The sequence below is a fragment of the Phoca vitulina genome, unplaced genomic scaffold, assembly GCF_004348235.1.
Source record: "Phoca vitulina isolate PV1807 unplaced genomic scaffold, GSC_HSeal_1.0 scaffold1, whole genome shotgun sequence".
NCBI classification, from domain to species: domain Eukaryota; kingdom Metazoa; phylum Chordata; class Mammalia; order Carnivora; family Phocidae; genus Phoca; species Phoca vitulina.
In genome coordinates this window covers 71,454,421-71,473,219 of record NW_022589704.1, presented here as the reverse complement: position 1 = coordinate 71,473,219, position 18,799 = coordinate 71,454,421, and the positions used below count along the sequence as shown (strand labels likewise).

The window sequence follows — 18,799 nt, the reverse complement described above, 5'->3', positions numbered from 1 at the left end:
TTTTGTATTCCTGAACAGAATTCAGGAATTTTAAAATATTTATGAAGAAGAGATCTCTCTGGTGACATTTAAAACTATAAAATACTTTTCAGATTTGCATTATAGAAATTAAATAAAGTGCTTTATACCAGCTTATGCAGAAACTAAGTTTGCTTAAGCCACAAAATTGAATCCAGGCTGATGAGCTTTTACAATGGATTTCAAGGCAGGCTAATTGATGTTTAGAGCAAAGTTTAAAGTGAACTAGAAGACACTTCATTAATGGTTTCCATTTTCCAAGACTTTTCACTCAACATTTTCTAGATGAGTAAAATTTTTAGAGCCACTATCTTAATATTTAAAAGATAGCATAAGTATGCATAAGACCCAAGAATCTAGATACATTCAAGAGAACCAGACTAGAAATAGTTTCAGTAAACAAGATCTGCCCATTCTCGCAAGTTTTTGCTTCCATTAAAGCCCAGCTTTTAAAGGATGTCATACGTGTATAGTAATTTATATTTGAGTCAACAAAGTCCAGGTATCTCTAATCTTAAGATATCAGTCAATGTCTATCTGTGTCTTCTGTGGATCAAGGAATGTTTTTATGATTCATGTTTCCATCACCCTATTCACATTTCCACTCAGCAACAATATTTCCCGATGATCTCATTTCCTCTGATAATAAGGTTACCTGCTGTAGAAGTGAATCGTGTACATCGAAGAAGTTACTGAAGAGAAGTCCTTTCAAGGCCATCATCCGTGTCCTCTTCCAGAATTTGGCCTAGAGCTTTACTTCTTAGCCATAGAAGGCACTGGAATATTGCTGCAGCTCTGTGGAATGTAGACTCCTTCCTGAACCTGTCGCCCTATAGGAAGCCAGAGAACCATAGCCAAACAGGAAGTTGAGTCCCCATAAGACAAAATTTTCTACTCATATTTTCATGAAGAGTATGAAAGCCCAACCTCACCTCACAGGCCAAAGTTGAAAGAAAAGTGAGCTACTCCATTTCCTTAATTGTCAAAGACAGCATCATCTGCCTTAACACTGCATTCTATTACCATCCCAGGAGTCCTGCCAAAACTCACATTACACTATCTTTTATGTAAGGGCAAACCTTTAAACACCATAGCAACTCAGAACAGGCACAAACAAGGAGAATCTAGCAAAAAGTTATAATATGCTGGACTGTGAAAGACTAGTTACAGAGTTGTATATACTAAAAATCTCCTTACTGATCTCTAGGTTCCCGTTTCCATGGTGATTTTACACATTGTACAGACCTCCGTTTCGTATACCAAAAACAGTAAGACATATAGATCAACAAAACAGAGGATTTCAGTAATTTCAAGTTCTTTAGAGAGACCTTAGCCTTTTCCTGAGCATATTTTTATGCACACTTGGTGTGTATTTGGGAGATAAATCATAATACACTTTGTATTTTATCTTTCACTGTGAGCTTAATGGTGGATAATACATGAGATTTACGTAGCCCTACAGCATTACTGTCCCTTACCCACTAGTATTTTCTTAGCTGCAACCTACTTTTTCTAATTAATTGCCCTTGTTTAGGTGATATTGGGGCACTCAGATGAAATGTAACAGGCAGGATGGACCATGTTTCCAATAATCTCCCATTCATAAACACAAATGGAGATTATTTCATTCTACCTTGAAGCTTGTTCAAGTTCCATATTCTTAGACATGCATTTTCATAGAAGATGCTAATTTGATGTTTGAAAATGCCCCATAAAATATTTCTGATGTTCCACAAAACATGTTTGTGAAAAAATAACACATGGTCTTCAGTACACAGATGAAAGAAGTAGCATTGACATTCTGTTTGCCATTTTTGCTCATCAAAACGTCTCTCAATTTCATGTTCTCATTGCACTAACTCACAACATGTCAACTATTTAACTCTAGTTTATAGCAGTGATCATGAAATGATCCCATCCTGTAAGACTCTGTGGTTTCTCTGGTAAATTTGACTAGTGTCTTCTTTCATTCCTCATAGCACATGTTTTTAAAAGACATTCATTTTAAAGTAAGACTACATAGATAATACATAGTTAATAATTTTGAGCCTTACCCTACTACAGTAAGAATACCTTCTATAGTAATTGGGAACTGGGTCTTCTTACTACAGGAATAGTGACTATGTGTATATACATTTATGTGTGTGTAATTTAGGAATTACAGGTTTTCAAGGAAACAGTAAATAATAGTAAAACAGTGTGAAAATAATTTAACTTTGTCTTAATGATTGAGAAGAAATATCAATATCTTTCTGTCTTTGCAGATATGCATTACATTGGGCTTCATTATAGAAGTAGAAAAATGAAGATCTACTTGATAGTTTAGAATTGATTGCTTTATAGCTCACTAATAGGATAATATATTATCATAATAGTTATAATATGATAAATATATGTATTTATCAACTTTTTAAAACTTTAACTTCAGTATTTACTTAAAGATAAAAAATAGGGGCACCTGGGTGGCTTGGTCAGTGGAGTGATCTTGAGGTGGTAGGCTTGAGCCCCATGTTGGGTGTAGAGATTACTTAAAAATTAAAAAATCTTTTAAAAAAATGAAATTTAGACCCTGTTCTCTAAATAACTCAATTATTTAAATCTTCAAATACTTTTCCACATTCTATTTTTTTGAGGTGTTGCATTTAAAAGTATAAGAAATGGGTGCCTGGGTGTCTCAGTTAAGCATCCAACTCTTGATTGTGGCTCAGGTCATGATCTCAGAGTTGTGGGATCGAGCCCCACATAGGACTGTGCATCCAGCAGGGAATCTGCTTGAGATTCTCTCTCTCCCTCTGCTCCTCTCTCTCTCTCTCTCTGTCTCTCAAATAAATAAATCTTTAAAAGTATAAGAAACAGGTGCTAATATTTAGAGAGGGTCCTTGGTTATATTACTTTCAGGGTAATTTTGTTTATTTCGTTTGTTTTTGTATTTTTTTGAGATACTAATTCTTTTAATTAAGGTGACCAGTATGGAATCCTGTATCTCACAATTTGTGCTTGCTCTGTTTAAGATTATTTATTTTAAACAGCTTCTTTCAAAGGAGAGTTTAAATGAGCACAATTGTTTGTCACATGATTTGTAAAAAAATATTCTGAATGAGGAGACAGAATTGCTGAGGTACAGATTTTTAGGGTGCCACTTTCTCTTTTCCTATTTAAATACCAGGTCCTAATAGTTAAAAAAAAAAAAAAAAAAAAATACATGGAACTCTGATGGGTTTTGGTTTCCATGGTGATAAGTTTTCAGCTCCTGACACGGCATACCACCTAGTGTTTCCAGGCCAAAAGCTTTGATGTATTGGTGTCCCACGTTTTATCTTATACTAAAGCTGAAGCTAAGAACTGTCCAAACCTCTTTTTCTTTTAAAAAATGGTACATTTTCCACGTATGAGAAGTCTTGGAGCTCCCACAGGGGTGCTTCCGTATCTACAGATGGTTGTCGTTTCATATTTGATGTGTCAGAGCTCCATTTTGGATGAAGCCACGATGGACTGGGGCACAGCCCTGCTGTCAGGCCGGCCCTTGTGTCACTATTCCCTGGCACACCAATTCTGTGTAAAACTTCTAGCCTAGCAAACTACGTATTTTCCTTAGTCCTTAATAAAATTCCATCCAGAAGTGATGCATAAGAATGTGTAGAACCCTAGAAACTCATTAACAGAAGACTTACAAATGAAGCCGATCACTCCCCAGGATTATCAGCCTGACAGCCTCAGATCGGGTTTCAGTGTATACCAGGGAAACCATATACAATCTGTAATCTTTATTGAAATTCCAAACTTAAGAATTCAGAACTGTCACAGAACTCTACCACCTAGAAGTGTACTGTCAAATAATAAATCAGGAGACAGGTCATTAAAAACCTATATTAAGAATGTCAGCGAATCTTTCTGGAGGCTAGGAAACAAAACCTTGGATTGAATTCAGCGTCAAACTAAAGGTTTAGAATGCAGTGGGGGCTCCCGGCTCTCCTATAAAACTTGTGTTCACTTTTCAAACTAGCTTGATCAGCAATGCCTACAAGTTTTACTTTGCTTTACGTAGATAAACTTTATTGAACATAATAAAGCCACAGCACAGTGCCAGGCGTGAATCAGCACTCAGTAAAGAGAAGCTGCTCTTCTTACTGGGAATTTGTTTGTTCGACAAATACTTACCGGTCACCTACTGAGTATGATGTACCTATCTAGGCACTGAGGAAATAACAGTAAACAGACCAGACAAAAGTCCCTGCTCTCGCTGAACTTACACTCTAATGGTGAGAGAGTTTAAGTGTGGTAAAGAAGGGGCAAGCTTTACTTCCTATAGGAAATTTTTCCTAAGCTCCTTTCCCAACCACACGCTCCCTGTGTCTCGCACACACACACACCTATCTTTTCCCATAGCTGCATTCTTAGGGCTCTAATAAAAAGTTAAAGGAAGAAAGTCAGAAAGGAAAGACAAATGAAAACATTGAAATCCTTAGGATTATATCTTGGACTCAGAATGTGTTACAGACTCGGTGTAAATCTTTGAAGAGATAGTGAAGCAGCATTCCTGAAAAAAATGTTTGTTAGCAACCTGAGGGTTAAATTTGTGGAAAGAGACTTCTGAAGATAATCAGAACATGGGCAAATATATTTTGAAGAAATAGAGAAAAGAGGTCACATTTGAATGGAAATGGGCAAAGGCAGTGTGATTTACACCACCTCAATTTACAGCATACAAAACAGACGTAGGAGATAGGGAAGGGGATAAATAGTTTTGTTTCTAAGATCAAGATGGCAAAATGATACAGTTGAAAGTAAAACAAGATAATTGGGAGAGACGGATTTGGCATGAGGAAGCAAGGATCATGTTTAGATTTGTCTGTATGGATACAGAAAAGGACTAAAAGAGTAAGGTAAGCAAATGGATAAAAAATTAAAATTTCCATCATTTGTAACTCTGAAAACACTGTACAGAGTTCCGTTGATCTTAGATAACATGAAATAAAACATAAAAACCTAGCTCTACCTTCAGAGGTTTCATTACTAAGCTCAATAATATAAACACCATGCAAGTTTTTTATTTCAAACGTTTGGAGGTATGGAGGATCTTTTATTAAACACTTGGCCACCACTCTTACCCAGTCTTCCTCTTGGAGGAAGTCACCTGAGAGGTGAGTTTTCCAAGGGGAAACAAGGTCAATTTTCAGATTTTAATTTCATGTAATATATAAGTTAACTTAGGGTGGTAATCAGGATGAAAAATTGTCATAAAATTTAGAAAAATATATTAATAAAATGAGTATATGGAACACTTTCATATAGAAAAGAGTCTAAATGATTGTGCAGTTTTCAATGAGAATGGTATTGTATTACATATAGATTATAAGATGTCACAAATATCTGAACCTTTGTAGCAAGTTTTTATATAATACTGTCATTAGATTTAGCTGATTAAACTTATCTTCTTACAGATGTGCCAAATACTGGTGTAAACAAACCTAGAGTTTCTGACGCTGTCCACCCCAACAACTATCTCATCAGGACAGAGCCAGAACAGGGGACTCTCTATTCACCAGAACAGACATCTCTCCATGAAAGTGAGGGTCTGTTGTATTATCTTTTAAGTATCAGATTTGCTTTTAATGTGTGCTATTTGAAAATGAGTATCAGAAGTGTAAAATAAAGATATTTCTTGCTGGTTTCATTCCTGCAGGATCATTGGGTAACTCAAGAAGTTCAACACAAATGAATTCTTATTCTGACAGTGGATACCAGGAAGCAGGGAGTTTCCACAACAGCCAGAATTTGAGTAAAGCAGAAAATAGACCGCAGCATTCATTCATAGGTTCAACCAATAACCATTTGGTGAGGAATTCAAGAGCTGAAGGACAAACACTGGTTCAGGTAAGCCAAGCACATCAAGATCCTTGTAAAGAAATACCCTCCTAACTGAATATCTGTTATAAGTATTCTTTATTAGATGTAAAATCAATACATACAATTTTGATCTTACAGAATGGACAAAGTAGCAAAATCATTTTAACATTATTCAGGTCTGTGATATTAAAAAAAAAAAAAAAGTTGGAATCATTTATTAACTCATATTAATGAATTCTGATAAATTCCAGTTACAGGAGAGTAGTTCTTTTAGGAGAAGCAAGTTTGTCATGAGAGGAACAGTCCAGGGCAGGAGTATGAGAAAACTGGGTGGAATGTTGTAGTCCCTCTAGGGGTTGTGCGTTCCTAAAAATACTAGAGCTACAATATGTTCTAGAGAGGCCTAGAGGGCAGAGCACTATTCCCACACCTGAATAAAATGGGACTGGCCTGTTCTAACCAAAGTTTTTTGCCTTTGGAATTCACCTTTGGAATTGTTCCCTGAAATCACAATTTTTTGTTAGAATGTAGATATTCTTGCCTATAGAAAGTTATCATATATAAGTTGGTCAAAAAAATAAGATGGCCTATGTATGTATGTACGAAAACTCCTTAGCTCCTCACTCACTGCCACTTTATTCACATCAGTCCACTAGCATGGCCCAAGTTAATGAAAGCAGTAGGATCCTGAGTGGCAGTAACCAGTGAGGATAACAATCTGTCCAAGTACCCCAGTGAGTTCTCTGGAGCTGAAAAATGGCAAGATCATCCAAGAAGTTAGGCAGACACTAATCCTTCCATAATGTGCTAGAGGAAGGCCAACACCACAGTGGGCCAGGTTTTGCAAGCCAAAGGAGGAACACAAGAGGGCTTTGGCACTTTGGCTCAACAATTTAGAAGAAATGTTTAAGTAATGAGAAATATTCCTATATGGAAAAAAAACAAAGTCGTATAGTGCATGAATTTTTTTTCTTGTCCAGTCATCATGTTCCTAGTGCATGAATTTTTAAGTCAAGCTGTAACCCCAGTCCTTAGAGTATACTTTATTCCTTTGCTGGTAGGGATGCTTTGATGGGAAAGTTTGAGAAGCTTTGGACTAAGTGCTTACAGGAGTTTATCTGCTTAGGTGAATTTTTATGTCAGCTGGTTTGAAGTTACACTTTAGAATAATAATTATCTTAACTACAAAAATTGTTTTTTCCCCTTAAAAGTGGATAGGTTATCTCTTTTTTTTTTTTTTTTTCTCAGCTTACAGTAAGTTGATTTTGTTCCTAGAGCTGAAGAATTAGGTTGCAAGGAGGTCTCTAAAATCTCTTGATTTGCATGTAGTCTGGGCAACACATTTCTAGCTCTTGGACCAAGTATCCCATTTTGGTAGTAAAACACTCATATGTGAGATCTTCTTTACTTATTTTTAACACTATTTCTAAACCCTGAGCACAGATTTTAATTTTCCAACTGTCTACTAATTTGCAAACTCCCTCTTTCTTGCCTTGTTGTTTTATTAACAATTGCTTGCCCACCCCAGATCTCTCCATGGCTGTTGCCTTCCCAGAATTGTTGAGTTTGAGCACATGTAGGTCTCAGGGCAGGTGTTTCAGCTAGTCCACTTGCTTGTGATACGTGGAGACAAAGCATTCTTCCTCTTAATGACACCTAAGAGTGTACAAAGTCCTTGCCTTATTCCGGTTTGTCCGCTTAGTGCCCCGACTAAAAGTGAAAGGGGGTTGGTGGGAACTGTACTCCAGCAGCCTGGTCCTGGGCTTGTAGCTCAGCGCCCTACTCTCAGTCCTACGCCTGTTCCTGTCAGGCCAGTGCCCCAGGCCAGCCACCATCCCTCATTGTGGCTACATCAAGAAAGGCGTCTGAGACCTAGTGTTTGCAGGGGTCTGTAGAGTCATAGAAGGACCAGCCATGGCAGAAATGCTCTTCATTTCCCATTCTGGTCTTCTCCAGCTGGCTAGCCCTGAACCCACCAGAGCCTTTGAGCATTCCTCCTGTTGCAGCAGACTTTGGGGTACTTTTTTGCATCTCTTTAAATCCACCAGCTAAAGATAAGAGCTCATAGATCAAAGGAGGTAGAAAGAAATGGCCAAAATCACTAGGGAGCCACGCTTGAGCTAAAAGAAGAGAAATTCGGCTGGAGCACCTGTGCAGCCGAGCTGTCCCTTGAGAGTAGCTTCACAGAGGAGAGCTTTGGACCCCAGACCCTATGCAAGCATTCATTTATTCCACATTGAGAGAACACATTCCTTTTTTAATGGGGCCAGTCCATAAAGATGAATAAATTATAGACACTCCTCTAGCTACATTTAGATTGATGCATTCAAATTTTGTTTTGTTTTGTTTTGTTTTACATAAATGCATTAACTTGGCCAAAGTTTGACTCACAGGGCACAAAATAAGTAGATTGTTCCAGTGACCCTTTACACTTGCAATACAGCACTTTTTTATTGTAGTATAATTAACATACAGTGTTATATTAGTTTTAGATGTACCATATAGCAATTCAACAGTTCTGTGTATTACTCAGTGCTCATCACTGTGTTTTCTTTTCTTTTTTTTTAAGATTTTATTTTATTTTTCTTAATTCCCTTTATCTATTTTACCGATCCCCCACCCACCTCCCCTCTGGCAACCACCAGTTTGTTCTCTCTATGTAGAAGTCTGTTTTTTCTTCCTTTGTCTCTTTTTTTCTTTGTTTCTTCATTTGCTTTGTTTCTTCATTTCCACATATGAGTGAAATCATACGGTATTTGTCTTTCTGTCTTATTTCACTTAGCATTGTATCCTCTAGATCCATCCATGTTGTTGCAAATGGCAATACAACATTTTATCTGTTGTGAAAAATGCATAGGCAAGAGGATAAAAAAATATAAAGACAAAAGAAAAAGGAATATTAAGCATTCTTCAGATCTCTCTTTACTGGTTGATTTTAGTACTCTGAAGGGGAAAAGACAGAGGTTAAACTACCAAAAAAAGGTAGAACAAGTAAAGCACGATAAGGACCAATATCCAGCTCTAAAGCATAAAAAGGAAAAAACAGTGAATTCACGTTCTTATTGAGCTATGTGCATTTTTTTTTTCTGTAATACAGTGGACGCAAAACCCTGGATAAACTCATTCTCTTTTTTCCCCCCCTTTCATCAGCCATCAGTAGCCAATCGGGCCATGAGAAGAGTTAGTTCAGTTCCATCTAGAGCACAGTCTCCTTCTTATGTTATCAGCACAGGCGTGTCTCCTTCAAGGGGGTCACTGAGAACTTCTCTGGGTAGTGGATTTGGCTCTCCGTCAGTGACCGACTCCCGACCACTGAACCCCAGTGCATATTCCTCCACCACATTACCTGCTCAGCGGGCAGCCTCTCCGTACTCCGCACAGAGACCCGCCTCCCCAACAGCTGTACGACGGATTGGGTCAGTCACCTCCCGGCAGACCGCCAATCCCAACGGACCAACCCCTCAGTACCAAACTACCGCCAGAGTAGGGTCCCCACTGACACTGATGGATGCACAGACTCGAGTAGCTTCCCCATCCCAAGGCCAGATGGGGTCGTCGTCCCCCAAACGCTCAGGGATGACCGCCGTACCACAACATCTGGGACCTTCACTGCAAAGGACTGTTCACGACATGGAACAATTTGGACAGCAGCAGTATGAAATTTACGAAAGAATGGTTCCACCTCGGCCAGATAGCCTCACAGGTGAGTGCAAGGTGACAGCACTACAGAAAGCCCGAGGAGGAAGCCTTCCATGCGATCAGTGCTGAAACAGAGCATGAGAAAGTGGGAAAAGCTCATATTTTTTATCTCAAAGTTTATATTGCTGATGTCAGGCTGACTTGTCTTTCAGGCGCTATAATTCTTAATGCAGGAAACTATATACATTTCTATCAATCAGAAATTTTTCACAAGGGGTACATTCTTCCTCCTCCCAATATTAGGATATGAAAAGTATGCTTTTGCATTTTAGAAGCACTGGTTGGAATTCTAAGCTGTTTGTTGGGTTTTGTTTTTGTTTTTTAATGAAACATTTTTTCACCAGCTAAGCTTACCTGTATCCAAACCCCTAAGTTATGTTAAAAGATGATATTAGAGTATCTCTTTAAACAGCTTTTTTTTTTAAAAGAAATGCTTTAATGGTGTAGAATATGGATTTTTCTAACCCACTGCCTTGATTTTAGCTTCCCAGTGGGAAATTCACAAAGCTCTTATGATTACCTTCAGATGCCACTCGGATTAAATCAGAAAGACACCAGCAAGGTGCCTGATATTATAGCCACTTCCTTCTGGGTATTTTCATGGAGGGTCTCCCACATATGTATAGACATTGTTCTTTTTATCAAATTGAAATTTATCTTTAGTTAGTGTTTTAAATTACATTTTTAAAGTAACATATACACAATGGGAAAAAAATTAAAACTATATAAGAAAATATGAAATACGAAGTGAAAATCTCAAGCTCCTCTACCCTCACCCAGTCCCACTCACCAGTGTATGTATATATGTATTTGCGTATATAAGTATATATATTACATACAAATGTGCACACATTGTGTTTTATACTGATGGGAATTTTATTATATGTTTATATACCTTATACATATATAAATATGTGTAATATATATTTTTTCTTTTTTTAATATGTCTGAAAGCTCCATTCTGTCAATGGATGCCGAGGACCCCATTTTTAAAGATGTATTATAATTAATTTAATCTCTTCCTTATTAATGGACATTTAGGTAGTTTTTTCACTTTTAGATATTAGAGACAATGCAATAATATTTTTTTTTCTTGTATATTTTACATATAGATACTAAGATAACTACAGGATCCATTTCTTAAAATAAAATTGCTGAGTCAAAATATATGCTTATTTGTTCTTAAAGAAATACTGTCATACCTCCTGCCTTCCAGAAAAGTTGCATAGATTTCTATTTCCACCAATAGTTTTGAGCTTATCTGTCCTCCTACACCTTCACTAGCACTGCATATTTTCAGGACTGCATCTTGGCCAGTGGAGTAGGTTAAAAGCTGCATCTCATTGTTTTAAATGCCCTTTATTGAGCTATGACTGAGATTGAAGATCATACATGTTTATCAGCCATTTTATTTCTTTTCTGCAAACCACAAGTTTAGGATTTTTGTCTATTTGTATAACTTGTAAAAACTTTTTTTATACTTGAAGTAAATTAGTTTCTTGTAATATACTTTGCAATTAGTTTTTCCATTTTGTAACCTGTCTTTTGACTTTATTTCTGGTATTTCTTACTTATACAAATTTTTAATATTTTCTGTAGTAAAATCAATATCTTTTCCTTATGGCATCTGAGAAAGGTAAAGCCTTTTTGAGATTTTTCTAATTGAATAATTTTGCATGAAGAATTAATATTGAACTAGAATTTGAGCTCAGAGAAAGTCTTAGTGGAGAAACTACCTCTTTTTTATTCAGTCATCAGAGGAGAGTACTTGGCTTAGATATTTTCTTGCCTCTGAAAGTCTGCAGCAAAGTGAGGTAGAAATCATTTATGAAATTCTGTCTCCTAAGGAAACCTTCAAAGATAAATAGTTCTGAGGATTTCTGTATTCCCCGCCCCCCCCCATGTATGTATAGAAGAGCTATGCAGAAATCTGTGTTTGCAATAGAGTGAAGTAGAAGCCCAGGAAAGGATGTGAGCACATAAATTACTGTCTATGTTTAACCCTGAGACGGATGATCTCCTTTGGTTTAAAAAGCGTGCCTTCTGACATTGCAGGTGAAATTAGACTTTGTTTCAGGGGAAAAAAAGCAGACCTAGCCTATCACAGATTTTTCTTCCCCTAGTCTACTACAGTCTTCAAGAGAAGCAAAGGGTTTCCTTATATAAAGGGTCCAGGGAAGCTTTGCTTCTCATCATCTACCTGCCTACTTATTCTGAATGTGGATCCTATTTTGTGAATTCCTTTCTTTTATTCTTACTTCAGAAAGTGTTGTACTTGTCATGATATTTACTATGGTTCTTATTTTCAAAGGGTTAATAACCTTCTAATTGATAAACCTGAAGCAATATTTTGTAATAGATTCAGACACTTAGATATTTGGTGATCATAATTTAAGTGATGATACAATATGTGTATAAATTACTTCCTACAACAGAAAAATATGCCTGCCCTATAATACTCATTTCAGTAAAATCATAGCATGTCAAGAAAAGTTTTGAGAATACAAAGAATACTATTTGGGAGATAAATTCATATTTATTTAAGTGTCTTAAATATAAAGATTTTAAATCACAGGGAATATGTCATTGTAATAGGTAAACTAGTATGTATTTGTGGAATTGCAAATAGAAACTATTGTATAAGTAAATAATTTTGTGGAAGATCAGTGTTTTCCATTATTTGGAGAGGGAGATAAGACTATTAAAAATTAATACTGTGAATACTTCTGGAAAAATTATTTCTAATAACAATTATAGAAGGTAATTACTTGTCTTCCAATTTAAAAGATACTAAGTTTTGGTGGACTTTCTACATATAATCACTTTACTTATTCTATAGAGGCTATGTAATTTTTTAAAAAATGTAAATCTATAGGACTGTGTGTTTTATTTGTTTGCGTGCATGAGTAGGTGAACAAAAATAGTAACCATCACTGTTACGTTATTCACAAAGATTTCTAAAAATCAAAAAGTACTGTATTTCATTCTAAGGCTTTTATTTCCCATTATAGTCTGTCACATATAGTAATTTAATCTCACTAATAATCTTATAACAAGTGAGTATTTGCTGGATGCTTTTTAGAGTTATCAGTAAGCTCATTTTGTTACCTTTCCCATGAAATTATAGTAAATATGTACAAATATTTATAAATCATATCACACCACATGGTTTCCAGTGAAGAATCTAGCTGGATCCTTGCACAGGGAGACTATAACATTCTGAGAATGCTGCAGAATGCTTTGGTCTTACTTCACATGACCGTGGAGGGGGGGAGGGGGAGGCATGGCGGCTCAGCCGACTTCAGGAGCATCCAGCGCTCGGCTTGCGGTGCCCAAGTGTTAAGTGATCTACAAAATGCCACAGTAAATCACAAGCATTTGTGGCTCTACTGAGTGTTAAAATAGCACCTATGTTGAAAAGATTACCAAGGACCAGGTCCGTTTACCTGCCCACTTTATATCACCATTAATAAATACAATGCCTGCACCTTTATTCAAAATACTCATGAGTTCCATAAAGAAATGGAGTTTTCCTCTGCTAAGAGGAATGAGAAATCTGCAAGTGAATAAAAAGCCGAAATCCCCAAATGAGAACTTTACAGTAACGATCATAGTATCATCTTTAGAGTTGTATTGGCTTCCATGTCCCCCTGGTGGGCTGACCTGGCCCTTTAATTCATGGAGGGCTCTGCCAAATTCAAGATTTCTCACACCATGTCTCCTTGAACCTTGAGGGTTAGCTGTGTCCAGTGTTGGGTGCTTCCTCTCAGCCCTACCAGGAAGCAGTTCTCTGAAGGGGACGAATCACATTTCTTTTTGGGCTCTCAGTTTCCTTGGTTTCGAAATGAGGTTTGGCCAGATAATCTCCCAATTGTATGATTGTTTAAGCCTACGATCTTCATTTTAGCAAGTGGAGAGCCAGTGGCTAAAATCCACATTGGTTCATTTAGTTTCTTTCCATGTCACATTGCTGTCCAGGGTGGGTAATAATCATTCATCTTGGAAGCTCTACATACTAAACTTTCTTGCCACTCCTCAATAAGCAACAGTATCACTCACATTCAGGCCAATTTGCTTTTAGTTCTGATATGACTAACTGAGCTAATAGGAGGTGAGTGATCCTATCTTTTTGTAATTAGTTACTGTGTTATTTGCAGTCTTTTAAAAAGCAAGTAAGTGCTGACTTCAGATATGTTTGTGCTTTCTCTTGTTCAAATTTGGAATGTAACCTTAGTATTCTTAACAAGTGACGGATTTTACTTACTAATAATGACAAATCACAAACTTCGGAGCATCATAATGTTGAAATGTACTAATTCACCTTCTTTAAGAAAATAAAATGTTTGGGTTTGAAATGTACTTTTTTATCACAAGTCCCACTAAAAAATGTTGACTTTCTAGTTAGCAATATGAATGAAAGAATATTTCAAATGATTTAATACTAATGTACTAACTTTGTACTTTTCCTTTGCACTAGAAAGAAGGTAAACAAGAAGCTGGCATGTGGGTTCCTGCAAAAACAACTATGTTTGTTTAAAAAAAAAAAAAGGAAAAATACAGTAACAACAAATAGTAATATAATACCTCATAATACTTAATGAATGCTATTAGTTCACTGATAGCATTCTAAATTTTGTAACATAAAATTTCATATTTTCCTGTAAAAATCATGGGTGAATTGAGAGACATATTTCAAAAGTGTTCTTGAACATCAGCCTTTAGTAAGCACTATTACATAGACATTGTCCTAACGTTGAGGTTTAAGAAGTGTGGGGCATGGTGGGCCCTGCCCCCAGAGAGCTGCTTGTCCAGTTCTGTGGAGCAGCCAAGAGAATGGCATGAACCATTTCATTGTTCTTACATTTTAACAATGAAAATGGTCTAACAGTAGAAGAGGGCATGCTCTCTTTGGTTACCACAATAAAACAGCTTACAGCTGGGGAACGAATTTCTGAGTACCAAACCATCTAATAATTTATTTTTTCTTACAAAATTTACCTGTATCTGGCTGCCAGAGAAGGTTTGCCTCTGAAAATGTATATGGTGTCCTTTTCATATCTGGCATCCTCCTTTTGTAGAACTCAACAGGTTTGGTGTTTAGACTTAACATTTGGTCCTATTGGTAAGGTCCGATTAATTAAAGCTTTTTAACCTCACCACAGTTTTCTCAATTTCTTGATGATGTGATTTTCCTGCCTCTAGGTTTACGGAGCTCCTATGCTAGTCAGCACAGCCAGCTCGGGCAGGACCTCCGCTCAGCCGTGTCTCCTGACCTGCACATCACTCCTATATATGAGGGGAGGACCTATTACAGCCCAGTGTACCGCAGCCCAAACCACGGCACCGTGGAGCTCCAGGGGTCACAGACGGCACTGTACCGCACAGGCTCAGGTGGGCCTCGGCACTGTCAGCTCGTTTCCCAAATGCACGGGCCCAAGAGCAGATTTTTATTGAGATTGGGTGCCCTGTTAGTATGAAATCATGTTGCCCATTTGGTTGTCAGATAAGCAGCTGTGACAGCTGATCAATAAACAGTAAAACAGAAGTTCGTGTTGTACCTCTTTATAGGCGATATGTTTTTTTTTAACCTTAGTTTAATCTATTTTTTAACCTTAGTTTAATCTAATCAATGAACCTAGTGATTATACTGTTAATTCACAAGTAAGTTTGTAGAGCTATAAATCTGACTCTCCTTGGGTTTAAAACATATCAGATCTAGAAAGGGAAACCTTTGTTTGGAATATTCCTTTGTGATTTTTGTTGCCTGAAACGTGTATTTAGAGAAGAACCCTTTATGAGTTATTTGCCTATCTTTGATTTAGCATGTATGCAGCCCAAGTGTATTTCGTATTACTCCTTTTTAGATACTAGATTTCCTCTGAATGTCTAAGTGTAGAATGTGAAATAAATATTCCTTATGATGGACCCAGTCTGGGACAGAATACAATAACTGCATTTATAAAAACAGGGAGCTAGTGCATCACACGCTTGCACCACCACTCTCACATTTATGCCACACCATAGTGGCTGATAGAGCAGAAGCAATACCCCGTGGCCACGTGAACTGCCAGACTGTGCTGCAGGTCTGGCTCATGGAATCCCAAGAAGCCCCTTTCTTTCTTTCTTTCTTTCTTTTTTTTCTTTTCTTTTTTAAAAAGAGCTAGTACAGGGGCGCCTGGGTGGCTCAGTTGGTTGAGCATCCCACTCTTGGTTTCAGCTCAGGTCATGATCTCAGGGTTTTGGGATCGAGCCCCGCGTCAGGCTCCACACTCAGCGCAGAATTGGCTGGAGATTATCTCACTCTGCTCCTTGCCCTGTTCACAATCTCTCTCTCTCTATATTCTCTAAAATAAATAAATAAATAAAATTGTTAAAAAGCAAAAGAGAGGGCGCCTGGGTGGCTCAGTTGGTTAAGCGACTGCCTTCAGCTCAGGTCATGATCCTGGAATCCCTGGATCGAGTCCCGCATCGGGCTCCCTGCTCGGCAGGGAGTCTGCTTCTCCCTCTGACCCTAACCCCTCTCATGTGCTCTCTCTCATTCTCTCTCTCTCAAATAAAGAAATAAAATCTTTAAAAAAAAAAAAAGCAAAACAGATAGGACAGATTTATTAACATAAACGATAACCCCATAAAGGCATAGCTCTAGGAGGCATACCTCCCAGAACACCAGGAGGGAGGAGACTGTATCTGAATTGATTCTTTGCCAAACACTGATAATTTGGTCTGCTGCAGGATTTTTCTTCTAATAAAATGTACCAATTTTTAATAGATATTAGTGAAGAAATATTGTACTTGTTATGTTCTGTAAATTGAGGAATTTTTTTAAAGATCTGATTGGCTTTATTAAATGATTGGTGATTCAGCATCCTATCAAGCAAGTAGAAGGGAACTCCCAAGGAATTTCTTTCATAGGATTAAGAAATAAATAATGTTATTAAAATTATTGTGGGAAGAAATATGTCTGCAATCATTGGAGAGATACCTTCTGCAATAATTAAGAAAGAACATACAGTGTACAGTACCTTTATATATAGCATCATGCAAAAATTTAGGGGAGTAGCTATAGAAGATTTTGATACATCAGTCTTCCTTTTTATGAAGTAAATTTTCCAGTATTATCAAAATCCAAAGGTCTATAAATAAAACGTATATCAAAATAAGTAACTTGTGTATGCTTCATGTTCGAAGTTTGACCTCGATTATCTACAGACTTGAATAACTGTTTTTTATTGCTAAAATGAAATTACAACATTTTGTCATTTATTTCTCAAATTCTTTTCCCACATTTCCCTTGCACTTTTGTACTAAATCTTAATAAACATAGTAAGATCAATCATGTAAGCAGATTTATAGTTTTATTTTTGCTCTTTTCTGCTAATGAAATTGACGTATTGTTGGTGTATATTAAAAACCTGAGTGCCTTTTTTAGCACCAATGAACTAGATAGGTAAAATCTAAAATCTAAATTGGTAATATTGATAAAATCTATAAAGCAATTTATGTAATTGTTAAAAACTATAATCCTTCTTAAAAATAGTTTTACTTTGAAAAGTATCACCTTGTCATTTTAAAAAATGTTGACTTTCTAGGTGTTGGAAATCTGCAAAGGACATCCAGCCAACGAAGCACCCTTACATACCAAAGAAATAATTATGCTCTGAACACAACAGCTACCTACGCGGAGCCCTACAGGCCAATACAATACCGAGTGCAAGAGTGCAATTATAACAGGCTTCAGCACGCAGCGCCAGCTGATGATGGCACCACGAGATCCCCGTCAATAGACAGCATTCAGAAAGACCCCAGGCAAGTACTGGTTATGAGTCTCCAGAATGCTACAGTATCCTGGGCATCGACAGTCCCTTCATTCTGGCTTTTTTTCAAGTTGCCAAGTCTATTATAGTATCAGTTAACTCCTTGTCTCTAGTATTTCCACTTGTATTTTAGCACTGTTGGTCATTGAGTTTAATGTTTTAAAGATAGATTCCTTCTTTCAATGCTTTAATAAGTTAGAGAATGCACAGGTCTGTGTGAATATCTGCAGCATTCATCAGTGACATACTTCAGCAAGACAACTCCCTGGGATAGCCTCTTAGTCTGAATTATATGAAAGATTTTTAAGGATCATTTTACCCCTTTTCCTTTATCCTGACTGACTCTATAGATGAGGGCTTCAGAAATAATGTATGGTGTTTTAAACTGGAAAAGACTGGTGTTGTGTACATTTTGAATCCTACTGGTCAGTGCTGTGTTGTGCTTTTATTAACTATTAACTTCTGCCATTTAGGAGAAAATAGTTGACAGGAAATTCTCATATTTCATAAGCAAAAAATATTTGGCCAATAATACATGTTTCCTCCTTTTAATTTTATTTGGCCATGTAGAAAGCATGTTTTATTAAGATAAGTATGAGTCATTTAGTACTTGATTGATTTTGAAAAAGAGCCTCATCTGTAATGAAAGCCATTTAAAATATTCAGGAAATAAAAAAGATAGAAACTGAACAAGAATTTCAATTTCTGAAAGAGTGAAATTATTGCTAAATTTTAAGCAGCTTGAGTATTATATGAAGGCATATATTAGCAAGATTTCATTCACTCTTTGCCTACAAATTGTTGTTTTACTGGAAAATTGTTATAATTATCAATTCATTTTTAGCAACCTACCAACTTATTCTAATGAATGTGAATTAAGGACATGAGTGAGATTTTGCTCATTAAAACAAAATAAAAGTACTTTTGAGTTGAATGGGAAGCCCACTGCTTCACTAGGGCCATTCCACCTAGTCACTCTTAAAGTTCTTTCTCGTTCATACATTAGTGTGGTTCTGCTAGTCCATGTTCTTGCCATTTTAAGGGTTTTTAAATAATTTGTCTTATAGTACCTCCAATATAATTAAGTCAAAAATACTTTTACATGATTTCATTTTTTAAAACCTCAAAATGACAAAATACTAAGGCACCCTAGTAGATGCAGAAATTCCCAAAAGGGTTTTAAATTATAGGCAATTTAGACTGTACCTCAGCTGAACCTGCAGAGAAAAGAATAGCTATCCAGAAAGACAGTGAAGTGTGATTAGAGCTTTGAGTTTAATATGTGTCCCTAAAGACTTCAGTTTTGACCTCTGAGTTGATTCACTATAAATAAGGATTTCATGTATGATGATATACTTCAGCTATTCATAGTATGATAATTTTGTAGTCTACTGCATAAAACTGTTATGGCTAGCTTTGAT

At 36.7% G+C, this 18,799-nt stretch overlaps 1 protein-coding gene across 6 annotated transcripts in view; it reads left to right on the top strand.

The window, feature by feature from the left end:
- The window catches only part of PKP4 (plakophilin 4), a 233,813-nt gene that overhangs the window by 168,111 nt on the left and 46,903 nt on the right, over positions 1-18,799 (top strand). For 5 of the 6 annotated variants that reach the window (XM_032410053.1, XM_032410062.1, XM_032410071.1 and 2 more), the window contains 5 exons: positions 5,460-5,591; positions 5,702-5,892; positions 9,016-9,568; positions 14,767-14,955; positions 17,154-17,370. In XM_032410053.1, the coding sequence (XP_032265944.1) occupies positions 5,460-5,591; positions 5,702-5,892; positions 9,016-9,568; positions 14,767-14,955; positions 17,154-17,370 (1,282 nt within the window). The remainder of the gene's footprint in view (positions 1-5,459; positions 5,592-5,701; positions 5,893-9,015; positions 9,569-14,766; positions 14,956-17,153; positions 17,371-18,799) is intronic. The other variant, XM_032410044.1, reaches the window with a different exon arrangement.